The sequence below is a fragment of the Gymnogyps californianus genome, chromosome 11 (assembly GCF_018139145.2).
Source record: "Gymnogyps californianus isolate 813 chromosome 11, ASM1813914v2, whole genome shotgun sequence".
NCBI classification, from domain to species: Eukaryota; Metazoa; Chordata; class Aves; order Accipitriformes; family Cathartidae; genus Gymnogyps; species Gymnogyps californianus.
In genome coordinates, this window is record NC_059481.1 from 8462058 (window position 1) to 8482959 (window position 20902).

The 20902-nt window shown below is 39.4% G+C and overlaps 1 protein-coding gene across 1 annotated transcript in view; it reads right to left on the minus strand.

Moving 5' to 3' along the window:
* Positions 1-7893: 7893 nt before the first annotated feature.
* Positions 7894-20902, minus strand: part of AQP9 (aquaporin 9) — a 33191-nt gene continuing 20182 nt past the window's right edge. The window contains exons 4-7 of the mRNA XM_050903500.1: positions 18181-18318; positions 15478-15596; positions 13614-13831; positions 7894-8066 (exon numbers count right to left, since the gene is read on the minus strand). Coding sequence (XP_050759457.1) covers positions 7904-8066; positions 13614-13831; positions 15478-15596; positions 18181-18318 — 638 coding nt within the window. The 3' untranslated portion in view covers positions 7894-7903. The remainder of the gene's footprint in view (positions 8067-13613; positions 13832-15477; positions 15597-18180; positions 18319-20902) is intronic.

Sequence of the window (20902 nt, forward strand, 5' to 3'; positions counted from 1 at the left end):
GAAGCCTCGTGTGTAACACATTGCTCTTCCACAGTCGGACACACCACGTGCACGGAGCCAGGGAGCTTCACTGTGTATACCAAAGCTGAGGAGTGAGATGATCATGAAGGAGGATGTGTTTATTATCAGACCAAATAAAAGCACACAAGAAAGGACTGCACTTGTGTTTATTTAAAAAAAAAAAAAAAAAAAAAAAAAAAGAAAAAAAGAAATTGAAGAGTTGGAACAGAGCAGAACACCTTCAGGAGCATCAGGAAAAATGACGACAGAAGCAGAGTTCATAGCCATAGGCTATGATGTTACAAATCTATTAAGGAAAAATAGGTCTGAAAGTAAAGCAAACTAATTATTTTTGAGCATGGTTCTCAGTCATGATAACATTAAAACACCATCAAAAAGGCTCAGATCATAGGAGTTCTTTTACAACTTTTCATTTTTATAAACTGTGCACACTTGCTATTTGGGAATGGAGTGAAGTTTCTACATCTGAAGAGAGCTTCCCCCCCCCCCCCCCCCCAAGATAGCTGTGCTCTAAAGTTTACTTAATATTTTTTAGGGACATATGTTTGTTCCTGGCTTTCTAATTTCTAATGAAATTACCTGAAACCAGATGTACAAATAAGAACTCTGTTAACCTTAAACACTTTCCATCCAGAATCTGGAAGACAAGCTGATTCTTACTGATTTATACATCATATCCTGTAACATGGTGTAGCTAACTACCTAGTTTCTTGGGGTCAATTTTGTATAACAAATAAAATCCACCAATGCCTGAGCTATGCCTCTTGTTCTAGGATTTCCCCTGGGGGAAATCCAAATCCTGTGTACTGTAGATCTCTACCTTAGTGAGAGAATTATTGTCTTGCCAGGTTGCTGTAAGCAACACATCTGATTAAAAGCAAGGAAAAAGAGTGTAATTGCCAGATGAATTGTTGGAAGCCCAGTTTACTAGCAGTATACATCTTGAAATTTTATGGAACTGTATGCATTTTGAAATACATCTTGAAATTGCTTGTTTTGGCTTCATGGAAATGGAATATTTTGGATGGGGCCTGGTGCTCAATGGGTATGAAAGGCCAGTGGCACACAGTCAAGACAGGAGCCTGAGAGAGAAAAGCGGAGGCCTGCTGCCAGTTGTACAAGAAAGCCAGGTAAAAGACTTGGAAGAAGAAAAGGCTACAGATCCACTTGCAGAAGGGTAAATATTTTAGGTAGACTTGTCCTTCATTTTAAAGCTGTACTGTTTGGTTGTTCTTTTGTGTTTCTCTAATTTCAAAGAACCACCTGTGATAGCAAATGGGGCTTGTAATGGCTTCCAGTGTTCTGTAGCTTTTAGTATTTTATCTTTTTGTGACGGAGCAGATTGAAGTGTGTGTTCATATCCGTATTTTGTTCAGCCATCCTATCTTCTTTAATCAGAAGCCTCTGAAGTGCTAGTGGTGTTTGCATATACATTACGTTTGCAAATGGCCTGTGTCTTTGAAGCATTCTTCTGTGAAGACTATTCATAGGTGTGAACACAATGTGTTTCTTAGTCAAGATTTGTCTGTTGTTGCTTTCTTCCCCCAAGACTTGCTGGAGTAGCCTTTGCACTTGCTTTATCCCCTGGGATTCCATGGTAATCTGGCAGCTGGATTCATGTCTCTCTTTATTTGTATTTCTGATAGCTGTTCTTCAGTGCTAGCATCTTCAAAAACATGTGTTGTTTCTATAGCCTGAAAAACATGAACCCACTGGGGATTACGTGTGTATGAGATGAAATTCTCTCTGCACTGAAGCCAAACAGGCTTTCTTCCTTAGATGGCAGAATGGTTATGAAGCAGAAGTTTTCTGCAGTGCATAGCCATCAGTTGCCAATGTCTTGAACATCGAGATGGAAATTAAGATAAAACAATTCTGGTCTTGGTATTGTGCAGTTTTAATGGAAAGGTCCTTACTGCCTCGTGTGAGGGGATGCAGCAGGGTTCATAGGGCTGGAAATTAATTCAAGAAAGTTATTACTGTGCTTACCTTTTTCCCCACTGAGATTTGCATTCTTTTTTCTTTTTTTTTTTTTTTACTTTGTTTCAATAATATGAAAATATTCAAATCATCAAATTTTCCTCCTTTACTATGGAAAACACCACCACTGCAGTTTAGTCCTTTTATTCTCAAATATAATTTATTTTGTAAGTGTATTTAAAAGGTATTGACAAAACACTGGACTCTTTAATTTAGCAATGTTTGTTGCCAAGCATGTGCTGGTTCTTTGGCTTCATGTTTCTTATTTGATGCCTTGGTCATGCTACAGAAAGTGTTGCATCTGTTCAGTTCTGGTTGAGATTGTTCATTTCCTTCTATTGAGATGCTGACTTTTCAAGTCTTAACATATTGTTTGCTTTGTTGCTTTTTCATTCACAGCCCTGGAATGTGGGCAGGGCTGGCCTGGAAGGCAGGCAAGGTTTCCTGAGAAGAGTTGTGCAGTGAAACAAAGTACTGTTATTTCTGAGGGTGTGGAAAGTATTCTTTACCTATTAGAGTATTATGTGCCTAATGCTGAGGAAATAATAGTATTAATGTAACTAAACTGGTCCTCTTGGTGATACTGGGAATGTTAGAATTTGCATCCAAGACAGATGTGAGTTTTCTGATAGGTGAACAAAAATACAATCTTCTGATGGTGTTACTTCATACTGTTGTCTCTTTATTTCCATGTTCCCCAGTAAAATGTACGCTATTTTCTGAAGTAACCAAGCATTTATCAATCAGCCTTTTGGCTGACCTCTGGCCAAAAAGGCTTGCTTTGTTTTACCAGCTTTTGAAGTTTTCTCTCTTCTTTATTATCGCTTTATTTGTCAGTGTAGCATGTAGCAGGGTCCTTGCTCTTGATTTCTGGACGGTTGGAGCAATGTTTGGAGTATGAAAGGAAAGCTTGATTTCTAATAATTTAAAGCAGACTGCTCAGTCCCTAGGCAGGTCAGAGAGGGACTGTATTAGTCTATCCTCCCCTGTCACAGAAAAGGAGCTAATCCAGCCAGAAAGCTTGATCATAGCTGATTTAAGGTGCTGTAATATTCATATACCATATACTAGTAACACCTTTTGAAGGAAGTTGTGGTCAGCAAAGAGAGAAAAATGACATAAATGTGTCATGTCTAGCTTCATACTGTATGGATTTCTTTAATATTTGATTCAAATATACAAAGAAACACCGATGGCTAAAAATATTTACCTACTACTTTCTCTTCTGAGACTATGCCATTAGAGTGTGCAAATAAGAAGACAGTAATACAGTACAATAATTATAAATTTTTAACAAGTTGTAAGTGCAAACTAGAAGATAAATATCCAAACTACTAACTGATGTGCACAGAAACTTTTTTCTGAATGATCTTGCACTATTTTTAAAGCCTTCTCTTTTCAAACCACTATTAAAAAATGTACATGTTTGAAAGAAGTAATCTGTTACGCAATAACAATTGTACTAAATAGAAAAAGAGCAGCTGTTACTGGAAGTTACAGTTAATTGTTGTATTTTCCAGCACAAGGTTGTTTGGTGGGAACAGTGGGGGAAAAAAATGCAAGCAACTGCCAAAAAACAGGCGTGTGAGGTGAAACTTGAATTTGCTCTCATGAGAACTCTCTAAGATTCATAAGTAATTGAGAAAACCATGCTGTATTTAAATCTCTGGAGATCTATTGTACTGTATAGAGACAGAGCACAGCACACAGTGTTGGCAGGAGAAAGAAAGGAGAACAGAAAATCAGAAACTGATGGGAAGGTAAGGGTCATCAGGATGGATGGAGGATAAAATGCCTGCTGCCACTTCAAATTGCTTTTTTTTCTTTTGTACCTTCCTGAGTAAATTTGAAACTCCTAATCTTTCCTTCTCCCCTCGCATCCACAGAACAGGTTTTAATGTGCTTTTTAAATGAAACAAGCAAAGCGCGTCCCTGTTACAAATCTGTAGAGCAGAAGACATAAATTAGCTTGGGGCATTTTCTAAGCACTGTAGGCCAAATCTGATGTGATACATGCATGCTTTAAAAGCAATCTCTGAAGAGGGACTTAAGCAAAATATCCCACCTAGGTTCTGGCTATCGTTAGACCAGTGGGAAAGCTGTGGCAGAAAGCGTCCCTAGGCAGGCTGCAGACAGGAACAGGAGAAGGTCCAGAGGTGAGGGGCCTGGCCCTCTCGTTGCACGGGTGCCTCCTGGCCCGGCAGTGGCCATTACTCATATGTGAGCATTTCTCTGCTTTGGCACTGCTTCTGACCCATGAAATCTGCCACAGGGTCTGAGCTCTGGGAATACAGCTGCTTAGTCAATGTGTTCTTCCAGCACAAGGCTATAAAACATTGTAGGTCATATTAGGCAGCTATTTATTTCTTAATATGTCCTTAGGTGCCAGAGGGGAGATTTTTTTTATAAAAATAGTACTGGAACGCATTTATTAGGGATTGACTGTATTTATTTTGAACCACAACACATTCATCCAGATCCACAGTCAAAACTACAAGAAAGTACAGTTTCCACTATACTCTGGGCTCAATTGTCTGAGCACTTATCCTTGCCTGTATTGCCTCCAGTTGTGAATAATTCCACTGGCTTCTATGAAACAACATGCAGTAGCCAACCTTTAACCCAGTACTATTTGCAGGATCACTCTCCAAATTGCTTCAGTACTAAGTTTAGCTCTAAAGAACAAACACATTGCTCAAAAAAAGAAAAAGAACAAACCCAGACTGAAAGTTGAGCAATGCTCTGAAAATGAATTTTTGCAACATTAAAATGATCAAGCCTGATTACTATTAATTCATTAACCAGAACGTCTTACAGCTGGAAAAACTGTTTCTTGCTGCCAACTGTATTATATTAATGCAACGTGAGTGTGACCACTGAATATTAGTTGATATTAGAAAATTGCATAATTTATGCAAAGTATTTTTACTTTGCACAAAACAGATCATGATGTCTGTGTAAGCTTATGGCATGAGATGATTATTATTGTTCCCGTTATATTATGGAGATACTGGTCATGGTTCTGTAGTTAAGACTCAACTGAGTTTTGTCCCTAAAGCAGGAATTCATTTTTATAAATGTAAATTTTGTCAAATCTGAGACAGATCTATAATACCTTGCTTCTGAATGAAATTCTGGCTTTTGTGAAGTCAGTATGAATTGTGGTATTAGTACCATGTGTCTTCAAAGAATTTACAAATATATTCAATGATTAATTAAAGTTTAAAAGTAAGTTCTTTAAGCAGACACAGAATTGACAACAACTTGTTGAGAGCATATTTTAGATATTGCTATGCTATCACGCTAGTGTATCACTGCTTATGATTTGCATGTTGATAACTTCCAACAAGTAAATATCACTTATACAGAAATTCAGTGCATAGGAACGGCATAAGTAGGAGAAACAAGATTTCATGTTGATTTACAGGCAGAACCTGTTGTGATCAGAAGGATTTTGAGAAAGTGTACAACTTCATGTACCTTGGCCAATGACCACCTTATGTACAGCAAGTGTGGGCTGGTCACTCAGTAGGTTGTATAAATAAACTGTCCCTTTCTCATTCCTGACCTCTATTCTGCTTTTCCCCATGTTTTCCATGGTGTATTAAAGGAAGCAATACCGTGAGGCACATGAAGCCTACTGACTATGCAAAATTCTAGCACAGTAAGTGATAACCTGCCCCTACCATTTTGGACAAAATCGGTTACTTCTGGTTAATTAGCTGTCCATTTTTATTTTCTGCATAGATATTTCATGTTAGATGTCGGCATCAGTGGAAAAGTAGGTGCCTTTCAGAGCTGAGGGCAGCACTCTGACCGTTCCTGCCTATGTAATCCCTCTCCAGACACAGATGGTTGGCAGCCACCTAGCAGTGCTCCTACCAGGTATCACCAAGGGGCGAGAGACAACATTCATTGCAAGGGGGATCAAAAGGAGGCTCAGTCTGCAATTGCTTTTACATGCCATCTTGTTTTATGTAGTGCAATTTATCAATATACAGGGCAGATGAACCAGCTTGTCTGTGCTGCCAGTATAAGGTGCACAGTTAGGAATAATTTCCACATTGTACTCCTGATTCTCCTGTATCTGCCTCTGCTCAGATTGAGGGCTGATTCTGTAAACCCTCCCTTCTTGTAACTGCGGCTCTCCAGATAATGATACAATGCAGTCAAATGTGGATGGGTATAATTATATCAGTTTTTAACCCACAGCAGAGAAACACTGAATCAAATGAGCATTTTGCACAGGGTTGATGGTCTCTGGGCAGCTTCTGTAAGTTTTCTTCAAACACAATTAAAATTGGAATTATACTCCCTCGAGTATACAGCATTATCTGACTTCCAGCTGCAGCAAGCAAAGCTTTGCTTGAACTGCTAATTCTACCCCTTTGCTGCCATGAATTTGGTGTGGCATACCAGGGAGCGTGACAAAGACATGCGGTGACACAGGCCTGATCTGCCCAAATGCTGAGGCAGATTCTGACCACAGTATTTTCCAAACCACTTCTGGCGATACCTCACCAAAGTGCACAGGCTATTACTGGCAACACAAAGGGTTCCTCCCTTCAGGAGTGAAATCAGAAAATAGTGTGGAATTCTAGGGAGCAGGGTTATAGGAATCCAAAGGCAAGAGTATCCTAAAATGAGTGCATTGAACAGGTACCCTGAAGTTTTGCCATGACAATAGCTCAGGAGGATCACTGAATAGGATGTCTATTTATTAATGATCACCACCACCAACCGTATATATGTATACATATTAGAAAAGAACTTTAATTGGATACATTCAATTCACAATCATTAAGCAGAAATAATTTCATTTTTCAAGGCTGGATATTTAGGAAGTGGTGTATGTCCAACCACTTCTCTTTAGCAAGAGAGAACCCCCGTTTCAGAACTCTGATGTGGAGCTGGCCTTCCTTGGGGAATTCAGATCTAGGACTAGGTCTGAGACCAGTTTCTAATTTTAATTACTGCTACCAAAATAAAAATTACTCCCACAAAGCAGATGAAATCCCTCCATGTAGATCAGCAGCAGGCCTCTTTAAAGCTTATACAGACATAGGTCTTGTGCTGACCTCTGCACAGCATAAGCCTCTGTTGCTGGCCCGTCTCCACAGGAATGAATTTTATCCAGAAAGCACAGCGGAAGAGGTTCAGATTAATATTCTAGGTTAGGCTTTTAAAATTGGGTAGCATAAAGGTCAAGTAAATAGTTTAAAAATAACTGAACGTTATTGCTGTGAAGAACCTGTGCAGAAGTACAGCTTTGTCTTTTTGGTATGGATCTTATAACACACAGTTTTTACTTTTTGTGATCATATTCTGACTTACTAAACCTGATCACTGATGAGTTGATTCCTTGCTGTTCAGTTAGTGGCTCCATAAAAATTTAGTAAGTTATTTAAAACTACTTCAATTGACATCTAGGCAATTTGGGTATTGTTTTTAATTTTCAGACAAGCCATTCTTAAATAATGGCTATAAGAAGTGAGCGATGCTCTTACACGTTAATTCAGCACTGAACCAATTAACTACCTATGCATGCAGTTTCATAACAATATCTCATCTATTTTCAGTTAATTAGGCAACATGATTAAGATCATATGTCTTGAATTAACAGGTCAGTGCATCATCTCACTGCAATTTCATCTAGGAGATAACTTGATCTGAAAGCCATATGAAAAGGACAATTTACCCTTCCTACGCCCAAGTTCCCAGTTTTGAATGTGATCGGACCGATCTTTCATGGAAAGAGGTCAGTTTTGAACTTGTCTTCTATATAGATTTTCTGCTTGGAAATGTGAATTTCTAATTGAGGCATACAGGTTTTATAAAATGGTCCAATCAATCATTTGCATGAAAACTGCACAACAAAATGAGAGAGAAAATTCTTCACTTCTTACTCCATATTGGTCAGTTCATATTTATCATACATGTCATTTTCTTCTCCTGGCTGAGCATCTGAGTGATGAATTTCAATAAAAACTATATAGATCATTGCTCCAAGTACACCTCCCAGCATAGGTGCAACTATAGGGACCCACCACCAATTATTTCCAGCCCTGTAAGAAGACAAAAAAAAACCAAAACCAAGAATTATTGTTATTTGTTACTCTAGCGAACACCCTGCCTTCTATTTGGCAGTGAACAAAAACAGTGGCGTGACACTTACTGTACTGTAGACCTTTTTATTTTGTCTCAAATTTCTGTAAATGGATGACACCCCTGTCTGTCCTGTCCATGTTGTGATTGAAATACTAAGTAATAACCACCAGGCATGTTGGTCTACGTGCTGTACTTGCACCTTAGAAAATAAGGCCTCTTTACTGCATGTCTGTTTTGGGGGCAGGGGATAATTTCTCCCTTGTGGAAAATGGGCTTCATTGACTTACAATGAAATGAACAGGGACATGTTTATTGCACAGCAATCTTGACTGATGCTGTTGCCAGATGCTCATGAATAGGTTTTCAGGAGTGATTAATGCAAATGTATGTTGCAAAAATTGGTTCTCATCTGCATGGAGATTTGCAGGTTCAGGCCTGCAATAGTATATACGGTGTTCCTCTTGACAAGTATAATAGATTATACTTGATTTTGAGTATATTTGCCTTAAGGAATGCAATAAAATGCAGTGACTATAAAGTGGATTATACTTGACTAGAGTGGTCAAGATTCAAATTTCATGATGTAGTGTCTTATCTCTGTGTTAAAATGTGGGGTCTTTCAGTAAGAGGTACATAAGCGTTTAGAAGTTTGATACACCTAAAACTTAATCTTTTTTAGAATTGCTGTGTTCAGTAAGAAAGTCTGGCGTATTGGCTCCACTGAAATATTTACATTTACTTTGCACAATTACTAGGATTTAATTTTAAATGTGTAGATTTATGAACATTTTAAAAGAAAAAAGTCCACCATTAAACAGTATAAAACAATAAATAACAACCTCTTTATGCAGGAGACTGGGGCTTGTAGAATTGCTCTCCCTTTCCTGGAGGTCCACATTCAGACAGTAAATTACTGAGTATTGGTTTCAGAGCACAGACTTTCTTAACTGTACTGGTGCATGAAGGTGTTTTAATTCGATAACATGCTGTATTAATCGCATATGCAAGTCTGCAGTGAAAACCCAGCTACCTCAATTTCATGCATATTGAAAATGGAGAAGTAACTTTTTTTTTCACCCAGAAATACAAAGGGACAAATTCATCTGCAAGGGGAACTTTATAGGAAGCTGCCAGGGGAATTCTTAAACTGTAAGGATAATTATTCAGCACTCAGTTGTATAGATTTATGCAGACGTGAACTTGCAGTTAAGTCACAACACAAGAATAGAACAGGGCTAATATCACAGTGCCCTATTGATGATAATATTATTCCTTGTTCAGAAATGCCTTGGACATGTATGTTTTGCCTTTGGAATTATTTATATTTTGCCCTGAGGATATAAAATAACTCCTGATATTGTTCTACTGAGTTTATAGATCTGTTTCTTGTTGAGTCATGAATGTCTGTTGAGGCCCTGAATTTCTGGAACGAGCACGGACTAAGGTTTTATTGAATTAAGCAGCACAACAAAATCTGTATCAAGTACTTGCATGTATTCCTCTGTGTGCGCCCGCATGTGTACATGGGTATATAATGAAGGTGTTTCTTGTCAGTTCATGGAACAAGCTGAGGGAAACCTGCTATGTGCCTTTCTGGCTCCTGCATGACCTTCTCCAAATCATGGCCTGTATTCGCAGCAGCTGCTGTCAGCTGCGCTTTAGACACCCTGTGCTAAGATGATGGGTGTAAAGTCTTTATAGAGGGTGATGCCAAAGCTGAAACGAGATCCGGACAGAGCTGAGTTACGAGTTTCCATGACACTCAATCCTCCTTCACTGACACGGGAGCAAGAACTCTTTGTGACAAGCACCAATAGCTTCACTGAAGTAACCTTTGTTCCCTTATACCCTACCTTTACCCTAGCTTACAGCTTTGCTGCCAAGTTAGCAGGAAAACATCCAGCTATGCCTTTGTCCTCGTCAGGTGTTTTTGCTGTTGGGCAGAGCAGGAGGGAGCTGGCTGTGAAGGGGAGGAGGCAGTGCGCAGGCCTGGCAAGTGGCACTTTGGTTAACTGCAAAAATTTCCGGGAAACCACAGTGTGTAAGCTACATGGACTGGGAACTTTGGCCCATTTTAGACTTGCAAATACATTTCTCACCTAGCCAACTGCTGTGGGACGGTGAGATAACACTGTTTCCTATGAGAAATGCCAGGATAATTCAGGCTTTCAGCAACGTGGAAGGTGTCTGGCTACTGTTCTACACTCCGGGAAGAATGCAAAATACTTCAGAGGCCGCTTTGCCATCCAAATGCCTGTGTAGACAAGAGGTGCGTCTCCTGACCCTTCCCAAAATGCAGTTTAGTTTAGCCCGGGCGACTTGTCCCCGGCGCCGGCGGCGGGGCCGGCGGCCACGAGGTGTCAGCGTTACCGCGCCGGCGGCTCGCGGCGGCGGCCGGGGTCTGCCCGCCGCAGCTCCCGCCTCGCAGCGGCGGAGGTGCGCTGTTACGGAGCACGGCAAATACTGTGTCATTACTGCTGCCACTGCCAGTCAGACCCAGCCTCGGCAAAGGTGCAAAAGAACCCGTAATAAACCAGGGGTGAAATACTCTATGGCTAGCTTCAAATGCTGATGTGAAATACTGTTCTGTAGAGCCATTTCTCACTTTCTCATTGCCGTTTCATGCTCTGTTATGCTTGTCAAAATCTAGGGTCTGGTATTTGTACTCAAAGCTCTGGCTGTTTTCTCACTACAGACAAAAATTCACTACCCAAAACTTTTCTTAAGCTTATTAGAATATTAAGCATATGCTTAAGAAAGACTCCTGGTTGTCTCCATGGTTTTAGGACAAATCATTAGAAACATTTAGGTCTCTAAAGTCAGCAGTTGTCTCTAATGATGGGGACAGTTGCCATCTGTGACACCTACTCCCAACACGTTGAGGAGCAGTTTGCAGGAGCAGGCCACAGTGCTGACTATATCTATTGTGTGTGAAATGGTGCTCTCTGTAGGGTGCTGGACAGACACCCCCTTTGCAGCTGCAGTGGGTCAGAACAGCTTCTAATGGGAGCCTTTAACCAAAACAAATCCAGTTGGACTGGCTAGGGAAACCACACCATAGCCTGTGTCCCCTAGCTTGGTTCTCAAGGAAACTGCTCCTTCAGGTGCCTTTGTGCAAAATGTGTTAACAGCAACATTTAGAAAACCCCTGCTCAACTGCCTCCCTATCCTCTGGACAGCTCCATGGTCCAGCAGAAGAGCTCCCTTCCAGTCTGCTCACAGTTCCCTGCCTGAGAACACGATAAAACTAGAATTTACTGGACCTGCAAGCACAAAGGGTAGAGGGGATTTTCCCCCTGTGAACCGATTATCTCAATGTTTAGAGCATTTGCTTGGAATCAGGGTATAGAGAGTCTCATGCTTCTGTATCTGATCTGTTCCAAAGTGAGGCTTTCCTGGCAGTCCCTGGCTGCTCTGTAGGCAGCACTTGAACACTCACTGACACGGACAGAGAGTGACTCAGTCACCTTGTGACGTGCTTCCATCCTCACTCCAATAAATGTTCAATGTCTCTTCAGTATTTCCTATCGCTTGGTTTGTGCAGCACTCCCCTTGTGTCACTGTGCAGGTTTCATGCTTAAGTCCCAGTTCCTGAGCATGCCTTTTACAAGAGAGGTTAAGCACGTGCCTCAAGGTTGTGAATTCCAGTTAAGCTGAGACATCCAAGGTTTAGCTGTCAACTGTTGCTGCATCATTTAAGTGTCTCATGCACATGTGATGCCAGCAGAGCATCAGGCGGTTCAGGATCCCAGCTACCATCATTCAAAATTCTCCCACGGCCTGTAACTGATTCAAAGCTTCCAGCTACCTAACAAAGCTCAAGTTCTTCCCAAGTCCCACTTGGATCTGTGCTGTAAATAGATGAGAACATATTCCTGTTGTGTCGTTCCCTTGAATTGGTTATAGCTGTAGCCCTATAACTGAAGGCAGGGAGGGAGACTTCTGCTTCAAGTTATACATCCCTGCGACTGTTCTAAGTTTATTCTGGCAATGACCAGAGATCTCTCATCTCATTTTTTTATGTTCCCATTTTTAAATTTCTTAGTATGTTCTTTACAGTGGGGATGCATTCCCTCTGTGTATATAAATCCTAAAACTAAATTAGAGAAGAGCCCATATTGGTACAGATGTAGAGTTTTCTTGTAATTTCTTAAATGTAAATGAGTAAGGTCTTCCTTTTGGAGAGGAGGGGAGTTCACAGGTATTCTGTGACTAGACCACAGCACGATCAGTCTTCCAAACTTTTTCAGCAAGGTAATACCCAACATCATAATATATTACAGATTGTAGCACATGACATTATAATTAACATAATAGTCAACAACTACTTATAATTAAATAAGCATGAGAGAGGAGAATCCTAGCTGTGGGATGTCACTCTGTCTGCTGCTGTTTTTAAAAAAAAGTGCAGTCTAATGGTACAGTGGTAAGAGCTGCTGGGGAGGAAAAGTTTGGAGGTAACCGGGCTAGAGAGCTGACCTCCTGCCAGCGGCTCACCAGAGCTATGTTACATCTGAGCTTTGGATCTGGCCTATGGCGTGACTGTGTGCCCGTTTCTTCTATGCCGTGCCTAGGTTTTTTTTGTATGAGAAAAGCTTTGCTACTGCTCTCCTCTACTAAGGCACGTGATTTGTGTAGATGGAAGTCATACTAAATAAATACAGATTATTTGTACTTGGTGAAGCAGCTGAAATTAAATCTCTATTAGCCAGAGCTCTCTAGTGGTCTACAGTACTTCTGGGGATTCCTACTTGTAAATAACTGGAAAAACAAACTATACAAAAATAAACCAAAAGATCTACCTCCTGATGACAGATTACTCTTACTTAGATATCCCAGAGTGCCTCTTACATTGAATATCTGTAAGCTGTGGATTTGATGTGCAACTAATTAGCTGTGCATTTGGCCAGCCAAGAGTGTGTGTGTGCGTGCACACATGCATGCACAGGGATTTGAGAGTGTGCTCTGAAATGTGGGAAAATGAAGGGAGCTTTCTTTCATTCACTCCTTTGCTCCCAGGCAGGAAGTCAGGCTTTTAGATTGTTGTATATTTCTGCAATAACTCAGTACTAATAATAGGCTAAATCAATCTGATATGTCTGTGTTTTTTACAGCACCCAATAAATATTCCCAATAAATATTCCCCACCTAACTCTCTCATGATTTCATTTTTTTTCTGAAAGCTGCAGGACAAGAGAAGAAAGCACTCTTATATTTTCAGTGACCTCTAAGAATCTCTAATATTTTGGGAAAGGTCTGCTTGAAACAATGATTGATATTAGAGATAATGCGCGTTTGATTTGCCCTGGGAGCAGGAAATCCTTTTTAAAGCCCAGTTCCTAAAAGATGTCTGGCTTAAAGTGCATGAATAGCTTCTTCTGGTATGCAAAGAATTACCTAGATGTATATAAAGTATGACTTGGTACCATGTTGAGTCAGGATCTTACTTTCCTAGGAAGCAATTTTAGCCAAGAGCATTTTACTTCATATCCGGGCATACTTACGTGAATACTTCCATCCCCCATCCTGCAATGGCTGTGAAGAGCCTTGGGCCTAGATCCCTGGCTGGGTTCATGGCACAGCCACTGTTCATTCCCAAGGAGCAAGTAAGAACAATTATAAGAAGTCCTACTGCAATTGGCTCCAGGCCCTTTGGTACGCCGTTATTTCTGGAGTCAAAAATAGCAAATATAGCCAGAAGAAGAACAGCTGTTGACATCACCTGGCCAATGCAAAGAAAAGAATATTGAATAAATATATGCAGATTTCTTCCAATAATGAAAAGAGGGGCTATGGCAGCTCTGTGGATTGTGGTGGCTTTGAGCTGGTATTTAGATTTATCCTACTACACAGAGTAGCAAAATTTGGAACCCAGTGCCTCTCTACTTCACAGTAATGAGAAGTTTTGATATCTGTGCTGAAAGAAAAAGACAAGAAATGTGCTGAGGACATTTGAAAAAAAAAAATCTGCAACAACCTGGTGTGGGAAGAATAGAGGATTTAAAAGGCATCTCCTGTGTGAGGTCTCATGCTTTGTTTCCACGTTTTTTCCTGTCAATTTAACAGTTCCATTTACTTGATTTTTGGTAGTTCTGCTATGCCAATACAATCAGTTACATTGATATAAAAGTGTTTTATGTAACTGTAGCTTACGCTGATAAATTAGACTAAATATGCACCTCTTTATCCAGGTATTGCATAACATAAGGAAAAAAGTGAAGTCTACAAAGTCAAAACTGAGCAGCTAAAAAATTAGGAATTACCTAAATTGAAGTTGCACTTGTAACTGTAACGTGAACTCTGTATTGCATATGCTAATTGAGCTGATGAAAGAAATTTTCTTGGAATTACTTTGATGGAATTGCTGCTCTGCTTAAATCAAATGCTTTGTAAATGTCGATATTGCTAATAATTAACTTAGGGGAAAAACAGACAAAAGTTTCAGTGATGTCAAAACATTCAATTTCTATACTGATTTAAAGAAGTTTAAGTTTGGAGTTTTTAAAAACTATTTTTATTTCATCTGTTTTTAATTTTGTTTTAAAACATCTATGGGTAAAAAGATCTTATGGAAAAGTCTGTTGAATGATCCAAAGATCAGAATTGTCTTTCTTATAAAATTGCAAAACAGTATTTGGATTTTTTTTTTAAGCCAGATTGCATAATCTTCAAGTCCTTTACGTAAGGAATTCCTGTGCTCCAGCAATCCCTAGTTTTTCATAGCTTACTTATGCAGTATTTATTTCATTTACGCCTGAAGAAGACAGGTAAATTGATTAAAGTAGATAGAAGATATGAAACTTCATTTTTCGCTGTTGGATAAGTGGATTAGAGGATATAGATTGAAAATAAAGTGGACATTTTTTCAGATTCAGTCATTTGAAAAATAACAAATAATACAAATCTATTTCCAAAAAGTAGGTTGGAGAGGAGCCTTATGGTAGCAGAAAACTCAGTTGTTCAAGGTGTGTTAAACTGGCTGCTTAAGCTTTACTTAAGGAATAATAGGTCCACAAAATGGGCTGGATTTTGATGTAAACAGGCATAGCTCTGCTGAAGTTGATGGAGAAACATTGATTTATGGTGGGGAAAACCTCTTACATATATTGCATTAAAGATATGTAAAGTGCAACAATTAATATGATATATGTGAAAAGAACAACTTGAAATTATCTTGCTTGTAAAATACAACTAAAATGTAACCCCTGCAAACAGCATTGCATTCTCGTTGTTATTGTACACAGTGACATATGACCAAAATGGTGAGATTCATTATATCCATTAGAGATCTATGTATTTTTTTTAATGCTTGGTTTTACAGTTTTCAGTATGTTTAATTTGTAGAAACAAGACAGCAAGTGCTCTTACCTGATCTGCAAATCCATTTATGAGGGACAGATACGGAGCTGGGTATGTTGCAAAGATATGTGCTGTTGCGTTAGGTCCTGTGACTTCAAGTGTTCCATTGCTATACTCCATAAAGGCATCTATAGAAAACAGCCATTACCTGGTTGCACTTCTCCATAAACACTGGGTTTTCTAGGACTAGAATATATGTGATAGGTCTGTGCACTTCACATTCTCAACTGAAACGGATCATTTTTTCTGGGAGCATAGTTAACGGATTTGAGGTGATGTACTAATCATACCCTCCTGTCTCATCTTTCCTCCTGTGCCTTGAAGTACTTGTTTTATGTATCACAGCTTTCAAAATGGGGCTGTTTTTTCCCCTGCTCATTGCTCCAAACTCAGTGCCAAGGAGCATTTTCTGATTCTGAACACAGTTGCATTATTCTGTAAGAGGTGCTATATTTGGCATGATGCCCTGAAAAATGCATAACGTCCTGATTGTATTATTGTGGATTCTCAGCCACCAGGAATTACTGCTATTCCATTTGACAGTTGTGCAATGACTTCTTCTGGGAATGAACTCTCCTGAGAGACCTCCTCTTATAACGGAGTTTGAATTTTTCACTCTGCGTGGGCTTTACACCCAACTGCTACGCTAATCATCCAAGATGTGAGGGGAGAGGCTAGCCCCAAAACTTCAGTTCTTAGTATATTTAAGTTACTGTATTTTTATATATATGGTAAAGATTTATGTATATTGTAAATACATGTATATTTATGTTAGTAAATTTAAAACGTATTTTAAATAGTATAATATGACTTCTGTGTTAGAATAATTTGCTGCCTTGGCAAGCCCTGAAATGTTAGAAATAGGAAGACACTAAGACGAAGCACTCAAAAATCTGCATAGACAGACATGAATAACAAACACTATGCCTTTATTTCACTAGTGGATCCAGTGATGAGATACTTGTGAGTAAAGAAACAGCTCCTCATGTCCAATGGAAGTCATGGTGAGTATGGTTAGCTTCTCCTGAAGCTAGCAGACAAATCTATTTCTCTTTGCCCCTGTTTTTTCTAGCTTTGCTTAAGACCACGACATGGGTGCAGAGAATATTTAATTGTTTAATTTGGTGAGGCTCTCTCATTTGCAGTGTCGGATTATTTTGTTGCATTTAACTATTAGAAAAAAAAGGATAAGGAAAAGAAAATTTCTCAGCTGTGAATTACTTTGTACACCTTTAAAAAGGCCTCACGTTCAGCAGCCTAGCATATTTATTCCCTCGCTCTTTCAGGAACATTGCTGAAGAAGAAAGCACCTAGCACAAATATGTGTGTATGGGGAAGATGGAGGTGTGGAGTTCCTATGTCTGTTTTTCTACCAGTGAGTTTTCAGTGGATCTCAATGAGTACATGATACTCCTGCAAGTTGTAGGAAGAAGTACAGTAGAGGTTTGGGAATTAATAAGAACGAGACAGGGGCAAAGTATGTGAGCAGAGATAGGGATATGAGAAAATCCTGCACTCCTGAATAACAGGAAGAAGTCTCTAACCCTGACCCTAGCCCTAAGTTCGCTATCTTGGCTCCCTATCCTACTGCTACCCTTTGGCAGAACACAGTGAATCCACTCCCAACCCCATGTGCATGCTGACATACTGCTGCATCCTGGCTGTCTGGCTTGAGGAGGACTTAGATTGAGATGGAAATCCTGTTCTGGAATCCCACAGCTTCCAAATTCTAACACTAATCTTAAAACAAACAAACAACTCCCCCCCCCCCCCCCCCCCCCCCCCCCCCCCCCCCCCCCCCCGCCCCAAAATCCAAACAAACAAACAAAAAAACCCCACCCAAAACAGTTACCACAGTTCCTACAGATTTTTCTGTTCGTGATTACTACTGGTACTGAGCACCTGGCTGATAAACGATAGGCATTTTCATTTTTTCTCTGTTGCACCTAGACCCAGCACTGTCTGCAGACATAGTGCCCGTAAGAGAGAGGCTTTGGAGGAGATGGGCTGGGTCAGTAGAAGCAGAGTTTTGGAGTAGGTGATTGAAGCAACTGATCCGACTGAGTGGATTCATCAAGTCAGGGAGTCTGTTACTAAGTTTTTTCCTTTTGTGGCACACCATGTAAAAGAAACATGCCTTAAGGATAGGGGTAATTTCTTTTTTTTCTTTTTTTCCCTTCTAATATGTGACCCCTTTATCACTTTACCTGGAGTTCATTGCCTTGGAGAGCTACCTCTCTAGGGTGGTCTGAAGTTCAGTCAGGAGGGACTTGATCTCATATCCTGTAACCTCAATGAACGATGTTGGTGATACTTGCCTACAGGCACTTGGATCAGGTCTTTAATGTTTCTAATTTGCTTGGAAGATGAATAGCCCTATATCCTGGCTATTAAGTAATTTAAAATCCTTACTGAGAAATACATGATCTCAGAGTATCTGATTTCCTATGAATAATTTTTCTAAATTTCAGAACATTTCCTGGAGTCTTAGTGTTTCAGAAAAGTTGTAGGATACCTGGAATGTTTGAGCCTTTTTTTTCCTTCAAACTCTTTATGCTTCTTCGTTTCTTCTTTATGGCTTTAGCTTTAGCCCTGCCATTAGGTCTGTGTGAACAGAATCTTCTGCCTGTTTGGCAGTCATTGAAAAATTGGAGCCTTAGAGACTGCCTGACCTCTAGTTTGTCCTGTGAGCCATGTCTAAGGTGTACTTACCGTAATAAATCCCAAAGACAGCCGCTGCTCCAACGAATGCTCCCAGGAGTTGTGCTAATATGTAAATTGGTAATTTGGTCCATTTTAATCTTCCAGTCACGCACATGGCTAATGAAACGGCTGGGTTTATGTGACCACCTGAAAAATAAATCACAAAATAAGTCATATGGATGACTTGGATACACGAGAATAGGTGAAGGATTTGTAAAAATGTGGGCACTTTTGAGCATGAGACTAGTATATGCTTTTCTAGATGTTATTTTGTAATTAAATGCTGACTGCAATTAAACTGAAACAAGTTGGATGAAATTAGAGAGGCAAGGGGGAAAGCCACCAAGATCCAGCTTCCCTCTTGATGTTTGCAGACTGTGCTATTTATCAGACTGCTGTCCTGCAGTATATAATCTATAGATCTATAGACAACTTTTCTAGAAAAGCCTACATCTGCCCTATCGGTTGTGATGGGAGGGTCCATCATTCTGCACATATTCTCTCTCCTCAAGGGCTTTGGCTTTTTATTTTTAAGGGAGGATTGGGGCAGCAGAACATTCATTCAGTTTAGCAACCATGTATTAAGATTAAGGACTATTACTGGCTTGATCATATATCTTGAGGCAGATCTGGAGTACCCTGGATTTAAGTCATGTTTATGTTCCCATCTTCAACCTGGGGTTACTTAGGAACTCAGTTTTCATGAACATAAAATAAAATAATGTTAGGGCTGTCCAGCTTCATGCTGACTGTTGGTGAGCTATGCCTAGATGGGATCTGGGGACAGCACTGCGTAGTTCTTCATCATGTGTTTTCATCAAGCTCTTACACCCTCCAGAAAGGTCCATGATAAGGAAACTGATAAAGTAGCTGTGCTAAAGCAGAGAGTTCTGTTTCCTGTGGAATTTCCTTCCTTTGTATTTAGGAGTAGCTACCCCTAAAATCATACATGGAAAAGATTTTAGCAACATTGGAATTCTTTGTGACAATTTTAGTTTCTAAAATATATTTATTATTATGTCACATGCTAGTCACTTCCTGCAACATCTTTTATCAACATGGAAAAAAAGTGTTGAATACTTTTGGAAAACTTCATTTTTTACAAATATGTAGTTGATACTTAAGAAATACAAATTGCCAAATAAATGAACAGATTAAACAGAACTCCACAGTAAAAATACAGTAAAACCCAAGTTTTGCAAGGACATAGCAGATTCATTGCTTATCTTCCAGGTAAAGTCTCATTTCAGCCTGTATGGTTATCAGAAAAAAATGGCCTTTGTCTTCAATAAAATAACTAAAAGACCATGACCTTTGTCTGTCAAAGGCTAGTGATGGAGAAAGGGCCTCTATGTACAGTTTCTGTGTTTGTTTGCACTTCAGGTCAGTGAGTCATTATCTTATGAAATCCAGGCACCTTTGATACATAATGAACTGACAAACATAGATAACAAGCTGGATAAAACCTTCTTTGTATCATTTCCAAAACTCTGACCTAGTAGCACCAGTCTTGAATTAATTCTGAATTCCTCACTGTGTTTCAAATTCTTCAGCACAGAGCAAATAGATGGATGGCACCTTATTTAACAGCCCTTCATGTGAATTTTGATAAATTGTTGTCTTGTCTTTTGTTCTTTACTCTGGCTGGAATGAATCATTTTCCTTTCTATCAACATCTGATATTGTTCCCCACCTGTATATAATACAGGGTGATTTTGATGGCCAGGACAAGTCATAATAATATTAGACATGTCTGATTAACATTAAATCTGGAAAGGAAAAGTCTAGTTGAAGGCTCTCATGCTGACGTAGGGGAGTTAAAAGATTCTTGGTTCCTGTGCCACTGGTAGTTTTCTGGTTAAAAAAAAAAAAAAGTCTGCTTTGGACAGTGTGTTCTCCATTCTTTTGTAGTCACAGTGATCACAGTCATGACTTTGTTTGAAATGTTAAGCTGGAAAAAATGGTGGGAAATTATCTAGACATTGGGGAAAATTAGATGGAGGAAAAGCAAAAAGGGGAAATTTCCTAGATAAAAGAGCTCAAATTCACCAAGTGTGCAGACAATACATTTTATGTTACCACAAATTTAGAATTTCATAAAGAACTGATGCAAAATATCTTGGCAGTACTTAAACACGAGACTTCATGGCCAAAGAGCCACAGAATTTGCTAACAAATTCTATATGGGAATTGATATTCTAAAGTGTCCACTAGTAATCATATGTTGCCAGTCACAGCCTATTGAAATATCTGTTCCTATTCTTTCACAGAGAAAATGCACTGCATGCAGAATCCTTTGTCATGGGAAAAACACAGGAAGCACAATACTGCAACATCTGCAACTGCTCTGCCCTGCTGGGATTGAACTCTAATCTTCTATATAATGGAGATGAATATCCCTTAAAGATGCAAATGTAGGACAGGTTAGTGTCTTTACAGGGTTTTTTTTCATGATACTGCATTAGAAGGGTTTACCTGCCTACATGTAAACCAAAAGCTGTAGTTTAAAGTTGTTCAGATAATAGCAAGGTCCTGCTGAATTAACTTTGTGTGGTATTAAGGAACCATTCTGCTCTGTTTCAATGACGGTAACAAGACTGCCTGTTTTGCAGTACCTTGAGCACTTTCTAATGTGAACTTGGAAACCTCGTCATACATGGTGTCTTTGTAAAATAATTTGTAAAAGAGAAAAGTAATGGTCACAGTTATTTCTGCTATAGCAACTATTTAT